Below are 18,493 nucleotides of genomic sequence, written 5' to 3'. Positions count from 1 at the left end.
TTCACTAGCTGCCCCGGCGAACTTCGTACCGCCTAACAGTCGATTCTTTTTCAGGAATTTTTTTAAAAAATTTCTCTCCGTAAGAACCATATTCGTACTTCAAGGAATATTATAAAAAAAGAATTAGCGAAATCGGTTCAGCTGTTCTCGAGATTTGCGATCAGCAACACATTTAGCGATTCATTTTTATATGTACCGAAATTCTAGTTACATAGTAGTAATACATTAAGTTACATTGTAAATGCTTATCTCTAAACAGAGATTTAGAGATAAACATTTTACTATTGTAGTACGGAAACCTCGGGGCGCGAGTCTGACTCGTACTTGGCCGGTCGGTCTGTCGGTCGGTCGGTCGATTTATTTTAGAATGCATCGTATCGACAGCTGGTGGTAGTAGTTTACATATATCCTACTAATATTATAAACTAGGTGAAGCTATGATAGCCTAGTGGTTAGGACGTCCGCCTTCTAAACGGAGGTCGGGGGGTTCGATCCCGGGCACGCACCTCTAACTTTTCGGAGTTATACGCGTTTTAATTAATTAAATATCACTTGCTTTAACGGTAAAGGAAAACATCGTGAGGAAACCTGCATGCCGAGTTCTCCATAATGTTCTCAAAGGTGTGTGAATTCTACCAATCCGCACATGGCCAGCGTGGTAGACTATGGCCAAAACCCTTCTCACTCTGAGAGGAGACCCCTGCTCTGTAGTGAGCCGGCGATGGGTTGATCATGATGATGATGAGGTGATGCCCGCGACTTCGTACGCGTGGAATTAGATTTTTAAAAATCCCGTGGAAACTCTTTGATTTTCCGGGATAAAAAGTAGCCTATGTCACTCTCCAGGTCAACCATACCCATGCAAAAAATCACTTCGATCCGTTGCTCTGTTGCGACGTGATTGAAGGACAAACCAACGAACCAACAAACAAACACACTTTCACATTTATAATAGGTGTAGTGATGTGTGTGTGTGGATGTTTGGATGTTTGTTACTCAATCACACAAAAACGGCTGAACGGTTTTGGATGAAATTGGGAATGGAGATAGATAAAAGTGTTAATTTAGGGTATACCCTAAATTAACACATAGGCTACTTTTTATCCCGGAAAATCAAAGAGTTCCCACGGGATTTTTAAAAACCTAATTCCACGCGGACGAAGTTGCGGGCATCAACTAGTAATAAAATATAATTTGGACTTATCCGAATTCCGAAAGTCAGGGTTGTCAAATCACACTTTACATTATAAAGGCGAAATTTTGTATCTGCGTGTGTGTGTGTATAGGTTTGTTACCCTTTCACGCAAAAAGTACAAGACGGATTTGGCTGAAATTTGAAATAGTGATCGCTTTTGAAAGAGTTCTCGCGGGATTAAAAACCACTATATCCTCGCGGACGAAGTCGCGTATATCATCTAGTTACAAATATAAGTATGTAGGTCATATTGTGTGCTTAGACAATTTAATTATATACTTGAGTTTTCGTGTAACAGAAACAAAAATGGATTGGCGGAAGAGGAAAAAGAAACGGTTTAGACTCGCAAAAGCTTCTCGCAAAAGCAAATCCCTTGCAAAGAGGAGATCTATTAAAATTCATCAGAATCTTTCCAAACCATAATATTATCTTGTGATGATAATGCCATTACTTTTTCGGGGTTATTCCCGTGCGTCACACCCGACGTGAGTAACAATGTGACTCGACGGGAATTTTATTTGACTGAATATGTACTTTTCCGGGATGCTGAATTTGATAATGACATTTATTTTCAAATCCAAAATAGCAGACATGCACTTTTCACAAAAAATAGAAATGGGTGTCGTTTTCAGGGTTTCCAGGATGCTGGTTTTGATAATGACATTAATTTTTTAATCTAAGATGGCGGGCCAGCACATTTTATAAAAAATAGACGCGAGTGTCGTTTTCAAGGTTCTCCAGGATGGTGAATTTGATGATGACATTTATTTATTTTTAATAAATACTTATATATTATACTTCTATTTTAGTGGATCACGGGATTTTCTTTGGCAAGGAAACGACAAAGCAAAAAATCGAATTGAATTAGATTATGATGCTATCACACCGTACCATTTAGAGCCAGCTTCTGAAAGTTTGACACTGTGTTTGTAAGTTGATATTATTTAGATACTAGCAAATGCCCACGACTTCGTCCGCGTGGGCTACACAAAATTTCGAACCCCTATTTCACCCCCTCCAGAGTTGAATTTTCAAAAATCTCTTCTTAGTGGATGCCTGCGTCATAATAGCTATCTGCATGCCAAATTTCAGCACGATCCGTCCAGTAGTTTGAGCTGTGCGTTGATAGATCAGTCAGTCAGTCAGTCAGTCAGTCAGTCAGTCAGTCAGTCAGTCAGTCACCTTTTTCTTTTATATATTTAGATTAGGAATTAGGATTAGGATAATATAATTATTATGTTACTAGCTGCCCCGACGAACTTCGCACCGCCTACAGTCGATTCTTTTTCAGGACATTTTTTAAATTTTTCTCTCCATAAGAACCATCCCCGTACTTCAAGGAATATTATCAAAAAGAATTAGCGAAATCGGTGCAGCTGTTCTCGAGATTTGCGATCAGCAACACATTCAACGATTCATTTTTATATAATAATATAAAGATTTACTATTTGTTGTCAGATTTGTCAATGCTGAATTATGTTGTATTTTAGTGACTCAAGACATTCCTTTTAGAAGAAAACAAGGAAAATAAAATGAATGTGCCCAATATACGTACCACTGAAATCCAACATGATGCTGCAACATTCAATTCCGTACTAAATATTGAAAGGTCTACCCATACCATACTTGTAAGTTGTTATGCTATGTTTTTTGCATACATTCTATATAGATAATACTCACAATATATTTACGTTGATTGTATGTTTATTAATTCCAGAAATGAAACGGAGAGCTTCAATAGTTCTGCGTCGAATGATACATCTAATGTGACTGTTGAAACAGAAAATGATACATATTGTGTTTATGTGTGTAGTGGGCTTTTAGAGGGAAATTGAATTGTACCTACTTCCTACTTATAAAAATAAAATTTTCATTTTTGAGATCAAAGTGGAATTTATTTAGACTTTTTTATACACAAGTAGATGGTATATATAGTTTTTAGTCGCTACTAATAGATAAGTGTAGGCAACAAAATTTATTTTCACAGACAAACGAATGTGTAATCATGTGTTCCTAATAGGTAATCCGCCAGCACAGAGAATTCAACTCCTAGAGTACGCATATACAAGGATTTACATGAAAACAAAATCGTAAAATGTTGGCGGGGGACAGGGGAGAATGCTTTGTTGTGATTGGTGGACTGACTAATAAAAACAATGTGCGGAATGAGGGTACCGAATGGGCGTGGGCGATGATTCATTTAAAATTCCGTGGGATCACCACGATTTAGCAATGCAATTCCTTAGGTACAGCATCAGGGTCGAGAAGTGGGTCTTCGAGTTCAATGATAAAGTCTTTACTTGGTAGATATAGGTACCTACCTCTCAATATCAATTTATAACCGACAGTTTCAAAATCCCATAAGTTTTGGTGGTCATGTCCCCTGCAGCATCAGGATTGAGGAGTTGAAATCCACATTTTATATAGGACAATGTTGCAAAGTTTCTTTATCAATTAAAAAAAATACGCAAATCGGTTCAGAAATCTCGGAGATTTCTGTGTACATAGGTAGAAAAACACAACTCCTTTTTAAAAGTCGGTTAAAAAAGTATCCTTTGTTAATTCTCTACTTGTCTGTAAAAGTCCCGTCAAAATAGGTTCTGCCGTTCCGAAGATTAGCCCGTTCAAACTTCAAACAGACAGACAGACAGACAGTTTTTAAAAACATTTGATTCAGCTGTTATGGTACAGTTCAAATAACAATATTATGAGCTTGCGGTAGTTATTTCGAAATTACAGACAGACACTTCATAGAAGTATGGATTTCTATAATATAATATAAGTACGAGTTGTTTATACACGCTGAGGTAGTAGTTACCTAATAGGTATGTATGTAAGTGAGATTTTATAGTATTCATCAAAAGATAAGTAGGTAATCATTATCATTCAAAAAAAATTAAAAATATCTATTTCAGTAGGTAAAACAATTTCACATAGTGCGTAGTAATTGGGACCATCCCAGTAAGTGTTTTAGTATTGCTACGAGTACTCGTGGCAGGCGACCCCGCTCTTCCATAAAATCTTATACAATAATAATTGAAATAAGTAGTTCCTTCATAAATCATATATTTACAAAAATTCATCGGTGACATCTGTCCAACTATCTGTGTGCCATCATCAATATATCCGGACGCTAGTGTGAGCGCATGCACTCGCTACACTGCTCATCACTGAGTCTATTTCTTTCTATCACAATGTTAGGTGAAATAGCATACAGGTTACCCACGTGGGCCGAGCAGTTCGGACGTGCATCCAGCGTCACCTTAACGAAGTGATCATTGCCAAGTAGAAAATGGTAAGTAATTCTTAAAACGAAAGTCACAATGTTTTTGTTAAAGAAGAAAAAAAGAAAACACATGCGTTATCTGAAAATTTTGTGGAGGTCTACGTTACAGAGAAAATTAACAAGCAAAATCTCAAGTTTCGAGACACAGTGGTTTGATCTGTTACGTCAGTCAGTCAGTTTGTCATTATATAAATATCGAAGATCATCTTAAGGGATCGAGGGTGAAATAAATACAAAAGAGAACAAAACAGCAGAACCTGAAGTTCATATAGCCACTAGTAAGCAGGAAATTTTGCTACATCAATGAAAAACTTACGTCTACAAGACTTAATTTTGTGTTAGAAGGCCAGCCCTTCTAACACAAAATTAAGTTAAACAGGAAAGGATAGGGTTCGAGTTAATGCGAATAGTTAGATGTTATGTTGTGGATTCATGCTTCCGCTTCGATGGGTAAGGGAAGGCACCGTAGGCGTACCGTAGGGCCGGCAAAGGTAAACATTTTGTTTTTGCCCACCTCTTGTTTGTGAAAATATAGGTGCGACGTGGAAAATTCTTACACCAGGGGCTCTATTTTATGTATGAGGGAAGGTATTATAAGATTAGTACATGGTTCGATGATTATATTATCTTAAACTCTTAATGCGAATGCGTCATCGTTGAGCTGATCAACTAACGTTTTGATCTACTGTTCGTTCGAGCGCATTGCGAGACCTTGTATAAAGTGATTGTGAATACGCGCGTAAGCATCGGATGTAAGTCTTCAAAAGTGCGGCTAAACGGAGAAAGTGGAGGTAAAGAGTGTACTCACCTAAGGGTCGGTCGGGGTCGTGGCGGCGGCTGCAGCACTTGTTACCCATGGCGCGGCCCCCACGCTACGCCGCGCCAAGCCGCTCCTGCAAATAAAACATTCTATTAGTATAAACTTCAATTAACTTATGGCTTACCTCTAGCTGATCCTTGCTTTGGATGTGGCCTTAACCCTAGTCAAGAAGATCATCATTTTTAGGGTTTCGTACCTCAAAAGGGAAAAGGAACCCTTATAGGATCACTTCGTTGTCTGTCAGTCTGTCCGTCTGTCGTGTCGTTACGTACTGCATCCGATCCGAGTCCGTGAAAATACGTTTCTTTTTGTTATGTGTGGTAGCTTATGAAATATGTCGTAGACATTCGCTGGTATTCTCACGGATGATGGATAGAACTCGGATGACAGAAGTGCAATGCGTAATCGCCGTAAGGGGGGTAAAATAGGGGTTCGAAGTTTGAGTAATCCACGCGGACGAAGTCGCGGGCATAAGCTAGTTTATTGATAAACTTGAAGAAAACATCGATGCAAGACAGGCGGTATATCTTTCCGGAACACTAAATTACAGTTATCAGAACCGGCGCTGGTATCCATTTCCTAGTAAACTCCCGTACAATCGGAGTGCGATAAGCGAGTGGAATGGTTGATCCTACATTAATCACATCATATCAACTTGTCCCGCTATCTCTTTCGTTGTCAAGTTCCCACGACTCTTTCTGATACCCGATCAGGAATAGAGCTGCGATAGGCTGTGATTTATGAATCACGCTCATTGATATAAAAACTGGAGAGACAAATGTAACTCTTTTAAAATGCTTTTTTAAAAGTCAAGTTCAAATGCGTACCTAAGTATACAACTCTACCCAATAAGAAATTAGAACAGTACCTAGCTAGTTAATGTTGGTTCCGTACTACAGTCATATTTTTTCGACATTTTGCACGATAAATCAAAAACTATGATGCATAAAAATAAACAAAAATCTGTTTTAGAATGCACAAGTGAAGCCCTTTCTTATGATACCCCACTAGATATAGTTATCTTACTTTGAAAATTTAAAACACTAATTAGTAGTTCATGACCACAATTTAATTTTGTATGTAACCATAAATTCACAGTTTTCAGATTTTTCCCCATATTTCCACTATAAAACCTACCTACCTGCTAAATTTTATGATTCTATGTCAACGGGGAGTACCCTGTACGTTTCTTGACAGGCAGACAACAAATTAGTGATCCTATAAGAGCTCCGTTTTTCCTTTTGAGGTACGGAACCCTAAAAATTGTAAAAGACAACTCAAACAAACATACCGACTCGACACGACAGTCGACTACGTAAGATCGGGTAGCGTGTTTTAAGTGTGCCCGCTCATTATAATTTTTGCTATAATATTGTGCAACTTCTGGATTAAACTGATTAAATTAGTACGTGCTTATAACGTGATTGATATAAAAGATTAGTTATTCATTACAATAAGTAGGTACTTAATTAAAGTTTGACATGATAATTAATCCGATAAGAAAGTAGGTAGGTAGGTACTTAAAGTCTTAAAACCAGAAAACCCCCATATATATTTCTAAATACCTACTGAAATAGAATTTGCGCACTCACTTGGATAAAGAAACCATAGAATGATTATTAGTTCACTCACGGAGTTTTCTTGAAATTTCCAAGAGCATAGCGAATCCTTTGGCGTCAAAGGAAAACAACTCGTACTTACACTGATATACAAAATAGATACCTTGAGCAAAGAAAAGAAAATAACGTGCAAAATGTATTTTTAGGTTAGTGGTGAACTCTTCTGTCAATTTGTTCATCGAAAAAATGTATATACATCCATACTAGTATTATAAATGCGACAATGTGTCTGCTAACTTTTCACGACCCATCCGTTTCACCGATATTGACATTATATTGACGGGATTATAGGCTACTTTTTATCCCGGCAAATCAAAGAGTTCCCAAGGGATTTTCAAAATCTAGTCTATTGTAAACTTTTATCGCAACGAAATATTACAGCATTTCTTATTTTGGATCAAGCCGAATATCACGAAATTATTTTTTTGCAATATCTACACCTACAGGAAAATGTATAAGAGAATGGGTAAAGGCAAAGGTTTTTGGTTGTATCTCCTTGCTTAGCACCAACTTTAATATTAAATTCTTAAATCTAGTATTTGATATATAGCTGCTTGGCAATTTTAGACAAAGTACCTAGATGTTAATTAGACAAAGTACTTAGATGTTAAAGCTAACTTGATTATGTAAAAGACAATAGAGACATTTTAAGTCACATTTTTAAGGAACTGCGCATCTTCGGTGTTAGTATATCAATGGTACAATGTACGTACATTTTATTTACCGAACATGTAATACGAAGAAAGCCAGTTAACTGAACGCGTCGTAGGAATTCTGATGCCGTCGTCATAATCGGAATTCTGATATCGAATCGCATTTTTGTTTATGTTTTAGAATCAAGCTCGTTTCTAATTATTATGGAAAGCACGCGCGCTGCTGTAGACAACTAGCAATACATCATTAGACTTCTGGCTCAATAAATCATTAGACTTCATAGAAAAAAACATAAGACCGGAGTTTTAAAATTTTTAACATGCGAAACCAACTACAATAAATATATTTCTTTTTGCAAAACACATTGAAGATGCACAGTCCACTAGCTTTTATGTTATTCACAAATAGTAGAATACGAAAGACAAAGGACTGTAATGTGAGTGTATTGTATTGTAAACCCGCAAACAAAGGGCATGAAATAGAATACACGATTGATTTGTTTATACGGTTGCGTCTCTAATTCATAACGGTTTTGCATTTATTTCATAGCTGAAGTCCAAGCGCAATCAGTGAGGCAAATTGGGTATTTTCCTACTTTTGAATTTGATAAATATTACTTTATTATAAACTAGGATAAAAATAATGACGTACGCTAAATAAATATTAAAATCCAACAAAGATTTACAAAGTTACAGGCATTTTAATTTTGGAGTGGGAGGGTCTTCTATCCCTTTCTCGCAAAACGAAATTTTTTATGAAACCGCACGATGCTACTATGGCATTAGTAAGGTGTGACGTCAAAATGTTATATCGCTATCTCTGTCTAATCAGAAATGTTTAAATGCTTATAACTTTTTTGTTATTTGATCGATTTAATTAGTTTTTTCAGTTTACATCATTATTTTTATCCTAGTTTATAATAAAATAATAAAAAAGTTGGAGTCAAAGGCCCAATGGCAATGCTCTGTCGCGGCTTTTGGAACGCTTTGGCTTTGTATCGACAATCTCACAGTTCTTGAGTCGCAAGAGTTGTGAGATATCATCGCAATTGACGGATGCAAAGACAAAATAAAGGTTTAGTCATTAGTGTTAATAAACCATAATATCGAATACCATCAAACAAATTAGGAGCCTTCTGATGTTATATGTATTAAAATACATAGTCACCTGTATGTTGGAAGAGCGGCATTAGTTTGGATTTGGAAGTTTTTTAGGGTACTTCAAAAGGAAAAACGGAACCCTTATAGGATCACTTTGTTGTCTGTCTGTCTGTCTGTATGTCAAGAAACCTACAGGGTACTTCCCGTTGACCTAGAATCATGAAATTTGGCAGGTAGATAGATACTATAGCTGACATTTGGGGAAAAATCTAAAAACCGTGAATTTAGGGTTAGATCGTACAAAAAAATTTAAATTGTGGTCATGAACTAATAATTAGTACTTTCGAAGTGAGTGACTATATCAATTGGGGTATCATATGAAAGGTCTTCATCTGTACATTCTAAAACAGATTTTTATTTATTTTTATGCATCATAGTTTTTGAATTATCGTGCAAAATGTCGAAAAAATACGACTGTAGTACGGAACCCTCATTGCGCGAGCCTGACTCGCACTTGGCCGGTTTTTATAATAAAGTGACTCCACCAAAGAATTCGTCGTCTTTAATGTTAATCTTAATTTTAAGTCCTTTATTAATAAAAGATAATCTTGGGTAACCTATAGCAGTTCCACAGTTTGCATGTGCGTAGAAAAAAAGGCAATATATTTGTTATACCTAAAATAGAATTAATGAAAACAAACAAGCAAGACTTTTAAACAAATAAATAAGGAAGTAAATTAATTAAGCCTTCCATCCAGTTGGTAAATAAAGCACAATCCAACTCCCGAATTGAAGAAGGCCCTCGAACCAAATTTGTGAAGAAAGTGAAGGTGCAAGCAGAGCGGGGGACGAGACGCCCCAAGCAACTTGTTGCCGCCAATCAATAACCTCGCCAACGCGGTATTGCATACCTACCCTCATCCGACGGACCCCATGGAATTGTTCACGAAAATCCCCTCTGAAATGCTTTGTGTGCTATAGAATTTTGATAAACAAAATATTTTGCTGCATACCCACTGCAAAGGCATATTTCTAAGGGTAAAAATATAAAATTCTAGTAAGATAACGTTCAAAAAGCTGTGATAGCCTAGTGGTTAGGACGTCCGCCTTCTTATCGGAGGTCGGGGGTTCGATCCCGGGCACGCACCTCTAACTTTTCGGCGTTATGTGCGTCTTAATTAATTAAATATCACTTGCTTTAACGGTGAAGGAAAACATCGTGAGGAAACCTGCATGCCTGTTCTCCATAATGTTCTCAAAGGTGTGTGAAGTCTACCAATCCGCATATGGCCAGCGTGGTAGACTATGGCCAAAACCCTTCTCACTCTGAGAGGAGACCCGTGCTCTGTAGTGAGCCGGCGATGGGTTGATCATGATGATGATCAACGTTCAAAAAGTAGAGGTAGGCCATACCGGTTCATAATTTTACCATACCTACATATTTATATATTTTCGGTTGCTAAAATACAGACCTCACATTAATTTATACTAGACGTGTCTCCATAATTTTTTTGGCCCTCCATGCCTGGGAGAGCACGTTAAGCCGTCGGTTCCGGTTGTTATCACTAATATCCATACTTACTAATATTATAAATGCGAAAGTGTGTCTGTCTGTCTGTCTGTCTGCTAAGTTTTGACGGCTCAACCGTTCAACCGATTTTGACGAAATTTGCTTGCATACCGGGGAAGGACATAGGCTACTTTTTATCCCGGAAAATTGAAGGGTTCCCACAGGATTTTTAAAAACCTAAATCCACGCGAACGAAATCGCGGCCATCATCTAGTCTGATAATAAATCGTTAAACCTACAGTAAGAGTTGAAAAAGTACTTTTGACGACCTCACTGGCGCAGTGGTAAGCGCTATGGTCAAGTTGTTAGTGGGAGATCTCGGGTTCGATTCCCGGCAGGGATTTATAATTTCTAAATTTCTGGTCAGGTCTGGTGGGAAGCTACGGCAGTGGCTAGTTACCACCCTACCGGCAAAGCTGTGCTGCCAAGCGAGTAGCGTTCCGGTACGATACCGGGTATAAACCAAAGAGGTATGGGTTTAATACCCCTTCCAGGTTAGCCCGCTTCCATCTTAGATTGCATCGTCACTTACTATCAGGTGAGATTGTCCATTGAGTCAAGAACCAACTTGTATCTGAATGTATAAAAAAATTTGTCCCTTACTAGAGCCATACATTGAAGTATCTGGGAACCCACCACATTATTACTCCAAGCACACCACTACCATTATGTGACTAATGGAAAAGTGGTCACGACTCTCAGCAATGAGGAATACGACGCGAGAGAAAGATACAAAGACTGCCAAGTGCTAAACATATAAAACTCCGTGGTCGGGTAAAATCACATAACCCTGCTAGTCTTATACAAAATAGGGCCAGTAAGGTCTTAAAGGCTACAAAGAAATGAATAGCTGCATTAAAATATTAACATTATAAGCCGGACACTAAATCCATGTTTCTAAATTGCCGTCGGGTTATACGAGTAACGCAATAAAGAGGGCTTAAGGAAAGCCTGTTCAAACAGTTACGATAAGAGAAATAATCAATACGCAAATAACTGAATGAACGCTCAAGCCGAGGGTATAATGTGAAAGGTGTATTCATATATTTTGGTGAACAGGATTACCTATTCGTAATTTTTCATTTCATTTTAATTCCATTTCATTTTCATATAAATTTTGGTGAACAGGATTACCTATTCGTAAATGGTATTATGGATTTTCTTACGGTATTTGAATTTGTAAAGCATATTTCTAAGGATAGACACTCACTGGTAGCGCATGTATGTATCTAACAAATTAGATGTTAGATATAAAAGGTATCATCATTATCAACCGATAGACATTCATAGCTGGGCATAGGTCTCTTGTAGAGACTTCCATACGCCACGCCAGGATTGCTCGCCTTGATGTATTTCATCATCATCATCATCGCGTGCCTTCTTCAAAACGAACTTTGGAGGTCATCATACGAAAAGCTTCTCTATTTAAAGCCGCCTCTTTTAACTTTGGGTAACTAAGCCCTGTCAACCCCCTTAAATCGTCCAACCATTTGCGTCTTTGGCGACCTGGAGCCCTGTTTCCCTCAATTCTTCCTTCCGAAACTAATCTCGGAAATGATGCATTTACTAATGAGCAAGTATCAATATTACAAATATGTTCACTGTATGTCACACCTTTTTTGTACCAAAAACATTTACAACTAGCTGATGCCCACGACTTGTGCGCGTGGATTTAGATTTTCAAAAATCCCATGGGAACTCTATGATTTTCCGAGATAAAAAGTAGCCTATGTCACTCTCCAGGTCTTCAACTGTATCCATGCAAAAAATCAGGTCGATCCGTTGCTCCGTTGCGGCGTGATTGTAAGACAAACCAACAAACAAACACACTTTCGCATTTATAATATGGGCAGTGATGAAGAGAAAAAGAGAGTAAAAGTGGACAGGGAAGCACTTATCTCTATGAGAGATCTCTACCAGTAACCCTTGGCAGTGGCTTGGCTTGATATTCGCTGATGAGTATATGATATTGTATCAGTATCATTACAAGTGTGCACGCTGTAATGCTCAGCTCAATAGCCACGTGCCTGTACAGGCAGTGGCGTGCAGATCATAGAGGCATAAATGCACTGCTTGCCCCAGTTGTAACAGCTCAATGCATATTTTTCATTATGACCTGCATGTAAACAGGTTCCTACCTAACTAATGCCTACCCTGGCTTCGAACACTGTGCACGCCACTGTGTACAGGTACACCCTTAGGAGGTATTCATTGATGTAATGCTCAAATTCAAGTAGTTACATTACACGTGCCAGTGGGTATTCACCCTAAAGGACTTTGCTTGTCGCGCATGTACCAAACGCGGTCAATAACCCGGGTGGGCGGAATCTTGAACTTGAACTACATAACGATTGCGGAAACATAAAATCCTCCAGCCAATTCCTAAAACTCACTCAGCGGGCGATGGAAGTGCCTAGTTCATCATCTTCATCATCATCATCAAGCAATAGACATCCACTGCTGGACATAGGTCTCTTGTAGGAACTTCCACACGCCACGGCCTTGCGACGCCTGAATCCAGCGGCTCCCTGCGACTCGTCTGATGTTGTCCATCCACCTAGTGGGTAGACGTCGCCATTCCAGCACCTTGGGACCCCAACGTCTATCTGTTTTACGAACTATGTGCCATGCCCATTGCCACTTCAGCTTCGCAACCCGTTGAGCTATGTCGGTTACTCTAGTAACTAGATACCTAGTTATGCTTGGAGTATCTCTACGACTACGTGATCAGAACAGAACTGAAATGAGAAGATCCGTAGGAGAACTTGAGTTAGCGACAAAGCGGGTTCGAACTTTCGAAGCTGAAGTGACAACGGGCAGGGCGCATAGTTCGAAAAACCGATAGACGTTGGGTCCTAAGGCTACCTCGCACCGAAAAGCGCTGCGTTGGAAGATCCTCACTAGGTGGACAGACTACACCAAGCGAATCACAGAGAACTGTTGGATTCAGCGGTGCAAGACCATGGCGCGTGGAAGTTCCTACAAGAGTCCTTATCCAGCAGTGGACGTCTATCGGTTGATGACGATGACGACTCCCTAAAAGACAAAATATTCGGTTCATTTCAATATCATTGATAAACTCTAGCTCGAACGTAAAACTAATTGTCTACTGAATGGAAAATTGAATGAATGAATTAGTTAACAAATGGGAATTCGATACGCTCAAAGGCAGAAATATTGTGCTTTGTTAGCCGATTAAACATGCTTCTTTTCCATTCAAATTACGCCGTCTAAGCTTTGATGTAACATGACAATTAGTTAGCGAAGGTTACAAAGCAATAGGTACTAGAGATAGCTTATATTCCGGAAATGGACATAGAAAATCCCGAAAAATCACATAGTTCCCATGGGATTTACGAAAATCTAAATCTATGGGGATTAAATCGAAGGTATCGTTTAGTTAGTTTAGTTATCTATAGGTTATAGCTGTCGAATAATATTATGACATATGCTACCTCGCATGATATAATAGATAGATAGATAGAGTTCCTAAAGTTATAACTATGGTTACATTATTTTTCTTTAAACTAGTTTCAAAGTCAATAAGTATTATCTTCTCGTGGTATATTGTCTTACAAAGTAACTTAATCCTACGTGTCATCGTTATAATCGACCAGAAATAAACCACAAAATAAGGAAGTAACTTGATCGATCAGATGATTTTCTAAGCGAGATTGTGATGAGTATTCGATGAATGGTGTGTCATTAAAACCGTTACTGAATAATCAAAAGAATCTTCTTCTTATTGCCTTTAGCCTACGCTATGTGAGGTCGGCACAACTTCCACTTACCTCGCCTCTTCCACTCACTTCTGTCATCCGTTTAATGCATTATCATACATATCCTCTTTCACGCAATCCGTCCACCTTTTCTTTGGTTCCTTCTTCCTCTCCTTTTTTTTCTACTGGCCTGCCTGTCATGATGCTGCCTGGGCATGATTTGTACAGTAATTAGATAAGACTAGCTTTAAGTTTTATTGTAGAATTAAAAAATATATAGGTATATATATATATATATATATATATATATATATATATATATATATATATATATATTTTTTTTTTTTTAAGTCAGCAGGCTAGATACCAATAGATAACGATTTAGAAAGCCGATTTAGCTTTAGCAGATCATGAACACAACGGGAAATTTTTCTACTGAGTATACAATAATTTTGAATTCAAATTAATTAAAACTGACAAAATATGTAGATATGAGATTGTAGAATGGGCGGATCAGTGTTTGGAGTCCCTACACGTCAGTTCTGATGAACTTGACAATGATTTGTATTTAGAGGACGTCGGCCGGCCGTCGGGCGCAGCTGCGGGTGAGACAATGGCTGCGTGCAAGCTTAGTACAACTTTGGATATCTCGACAACGTTATTAGGTTTCAGAACGAGTGATGATTCCATTGCCGAGTTCAGCAACAGCGACTGGATCACTGTTCATAAATTATTACTTACGTACGAATAAGGACTTCGCTCATGTATCCTGATATGGCTGATGTACCCTATTTTAACTCGCGCACGGTTAGGGCAATGTATGATATCATCTACATATTGTAAGTTATATTGTTTATATCAGTTTACAGTAAATTACACTGACGTTTTAAGTGTTTCGAAACTCAAAATCTATCGTCGTTGTCGAGCTGTACAAAATTCGTGCTAACCCTGCGGAACGTTGTGATTAACGTACTCACCTCTGTAGAATTGCTTTCATGTGGAATATACTGCGTAATTAAGAAGCTGCTGTGGCGTAATGGGGAGATAACACGGAGATAAGGACAAATGCTGATGTTCTAATTTAAAATAGCCTAGCAGTTAGGACGTCCGCCTCCATATACTACTCTTATATACTCTTTACCGCCTCCTAATCCGAGGTCAAGGGTTCGATCCCGGGCACCTCTAACTTTTAAGAATTATGTGCGGTTTAAGTAATTAAATATCAGTTTGCTTTAACGGTGAAGGAAAACATCGTGGAAAAACCTGCATGCCTGAGAACTCTCCATAATGTTCTCAAAGGTGTGTGAAGTCTGCCAATCCGCAATTGGCCAGCGTGGTAGACTATGGCTAAAACCCTTCTCACTTTGAGACGAGACCCGTGCTTTGTAGTGAGCCGGCGATGGGTTGAGCATGATGATAATGATAGTTCAAAATATGCACTCTGGAGGAAAATTACGCTATCGAGTTAATGTATTAAACCAGTACAGTAGGTAATTGTTAAGTATTCAAAAGAATTTACAAGTAATAAACGGCAGATAAACGATATAATATATCTTTCAATTTTTACAGATATTTCTCACAATCTAAATATATTAAAGGAAAAGGTGACTGACTGACTGATCTATCAACGCACAGCTCAAACTACTGGACGGATCTGGCTGAAATTTGGCATGCAGATAGCTATTATAACATAGGCTTCCGCTAAGAAAGAATTTTTGAAAATTCAACCCCTAAGGGGGTGAAATAGGGGGTTGAAATTTGTGTAGTCCACGCGGACGAAGTCGCGAGCATAAGCTAGTATAAGTATAATAAATTAAAGCGCACGGTTTCCAAATTTTGCTTTGCTTATTGAACTGTAAAATATTTGAAAAACGAATTAGCTACCATAACGACGTTACATAGATGTTATCAGTGTGAAATATCTCAAGACCTAATTGCTTTGGGAAACAAAATTGCTTCTCGAGAGAAAAATCTGGACGCGAAAGTAATTTCGTATATAATTTCTGAAAGTTGTAAGTATAATATACTTAAATTGGTTTTTAGGGTTCCGTACCTCAAAAGGAAAAAAGATACTCTAATAGGATCACTTCGTTGTCTGTCTGTCTGTCTCTCTGTCTGTCGTGTCTGTCAACAAACCTATAGGGTACTTCCCGTTGACGTTGGGTATCATGAAATTTGGTAGGTAGAAAATTGAAAATACAAAATTTTAGTTCATGACCACAATTTAATTTTTTTGTGTGATGTAACCACAAATTCACGGTTTTCAACTTTTTTCTGTAATGTCTGCTATAAGACCTACCTACCTGCCAATTTCATGATTCTAGGTTAATTGGAAGTATTATTGGAAGAATTGGAAGTAGTATTGGAATTGGAAGATTGGTTTCTTGACAAACCGACAGACAGACAGACAACAAAGTGATCCTATAAGGGTTCCGTTTTTCCTTTTGAGGTACGGAACCCCTAAACATTATAAGAACAATAAATAAAAGCGTAACATTTATAGCTAGAACTAAACGAATTAGCTTTTATCGACAAATTGACGTAATCACTCATATACTTACCATGTACGGAGACCGCAGCACTTATGCGATACGTCGAAGCATATAGCATTATAATCAAGCGTGAAACCAATAGAGCGAGCAACGCAAACCATGATAAAGTACATAGGAAGGTTTCCCAGGAAAGCGACCACTGATTATGCAGGAAACGTCGAGTTACAAGTGTTTGGTACCGAGATTATAATAAGCCTTATTAAAACTCCATACACGCTCCACTGGTACACTGGAGGCATTACAAGACGCTTTCCGGCGGAAACCGCGTTGCTATGTGAATCTTGTTAAAACATACATCAAGTCAAGAAAACAATATTGGTCCCGCAAATTGCTATTGCGCTGGAACCATGTCGTCTCATTAACATCGAAATGACGTCATTTTTAAGACATTTTGACGTCGGCCGAAAAAAAAAATACCATCAGCTCGCACCAGCTTGAAACTTCAGTCTAGTGCTGACGTCACTAAAATGGCGGCCACGCGCATTAGCAATTTGCGGGACTTTTATACTCGTAGATATTCTACACTACTTCATGTTGATAAAATTTCGCTCCTATCGTACAACAATAAAATTGACATTGTAAAATTTTTATTATGCCAATTTGAATTTTTTAAGTGTTTTTACTTGTTCCTACTCTTTTTCTACTGCATGACGCAGTTTGTTGATAGTACAGCTGGTTTAATAACTATAATGATAACATGTGATAATAATCTCAAGGTACAATGATTGTTAGTTCGTATACTATTAATAGTTACTGAACTTCTAGGGAAATAAGATTGTTCACTGGTTTAATTTTCCATGCCACATAGATGAAGCACAATAAAGTAGTTACAGTACGCGGCCGAAAGTATTGTACATCGGCCTTTAGAATTGATATTTCGGTTTTGTAGAGCGTTGTCTCTGTCACATATGACGTTTTGTCAGTCTCTACGACCGAGACAGTGCTCTACAAATCTTCTATCTCCTTATAAAAGTCGATGTACATTACTTTGAGCCGGGTACTGTATCTGAATATTTTAATTAATCTCCATTGCTCATCATCATCATCGTCAACCGAAGACGTCCACTGCTGGATATACGGCTTTCGACTCTCTTGTACGGACTTCCACACGCCACGGTCTTGCGCCGTCTGAATCCAGCGGCTCCTTGCGACTCGTTTGATTTCGTCTTTCCGTCTTTAATTCATTTAAGCTGTCCACCTATATTACGCGACAGGTAGAGATGGCAATCGGGAAGGGAACGCCCCGCACACCCACACAACTCCCGCGTTAACCCGGTGCGTGAGTGTGACATGAGGGTGTCCGGGGCGTCGTCCCGCCTCGATTGGCATCTCGACCTGTCGCGTACTATAGTAGTCTTCATTGCTGATTGTTACAATCATCGTCTTTTGTGTAAAACTTGTCACTTTTTCATACAATTGAATTAGATACTCCGTTGTAAAATAACGTTTATAAGGTCTAAAAACTTCATTTTTTATTAATTTGCAATTTAAAACTGGATATTTAACAGTCCATCGCATCCGCCAACTGGTGTAATCAAAATTAAAATAGATCCAATCAAGCGTATAGAGTTATAATTGGTAATCGCTCGTAAAGTAATAAATTAATTTCAAATTAAACAAGAATCCTAGATAAAAAGATAAGTTTTAAATAGTCATCAATCTAGTATCATAAATTAATAAATAGAAGATGGTATATGAAGATAACAAAGCGTGTTTATTTGTGTTGAATTTTTATACGCGGTAATGCAATTTACATAATACCTGTGTTTTGTGCTTTTGTTAATATTTATCCTTATCCTTTGTTAATATTTATTATTTACAAATGATTTATTATTTATCATTAAATTTATTCAACATTATTCACTTAACTTTACATGTAGGTAATTATTAGCTTTATCCTTATAAATTTTTCTCGTGCACACATAGAGTAAATAATGTTGTGCAGTGCACAGCAAACTTTATAGCTGAGCGTTCATTC

General features: G+C 38.0%; 1 protein-coding gene across 3 annotated transcripts in view; it reads right to left on the bottom strand.

Annotated features, from left to right (window-relative positions):
- Nucleotides 1-18,493, bottom strand: part of Src64B (Tyrosine-protein kinase Src64B) — a 143,834-nt gene that overhangs the window by 27,974 nt on the left and 97,367 nt on the right. For all 3 annotated transcript variants that reach the window (XM_069503103.1, XM_069503104.1, XM_034975595.2), the window contains one exon: nt 5,290-5,374. In XM_069503103.1, the coding sequence (XP_069359204.1) occupies nt 5,290-5,338 (49 nt within the window). In that variant the 5' untranslated portion in view covers nt 5,339-5,374. The remainder of the gene's footprint in view (nt 1-5,289; nt 5,375-18,493) is intronic.

This window comes from Maniola hyperantus, chromosome 14, assembly GCF_902806685.2.
Source record: "Maniola hyperantus chromosome 14, iAphHyp1.2, whole genome shotgun sequence".
Classification (NCBI taxonomy): Eukaryota; Metazoa; Arthropoda; class Insecta; order Lepidoptera; family Nymphalidae; genus Maniola; species Maniola hyperantus.
Note: the sequence above shows the minus strand (reverse complement) of the source record. Positions and strands in the feature narration are given on the sequence as shown.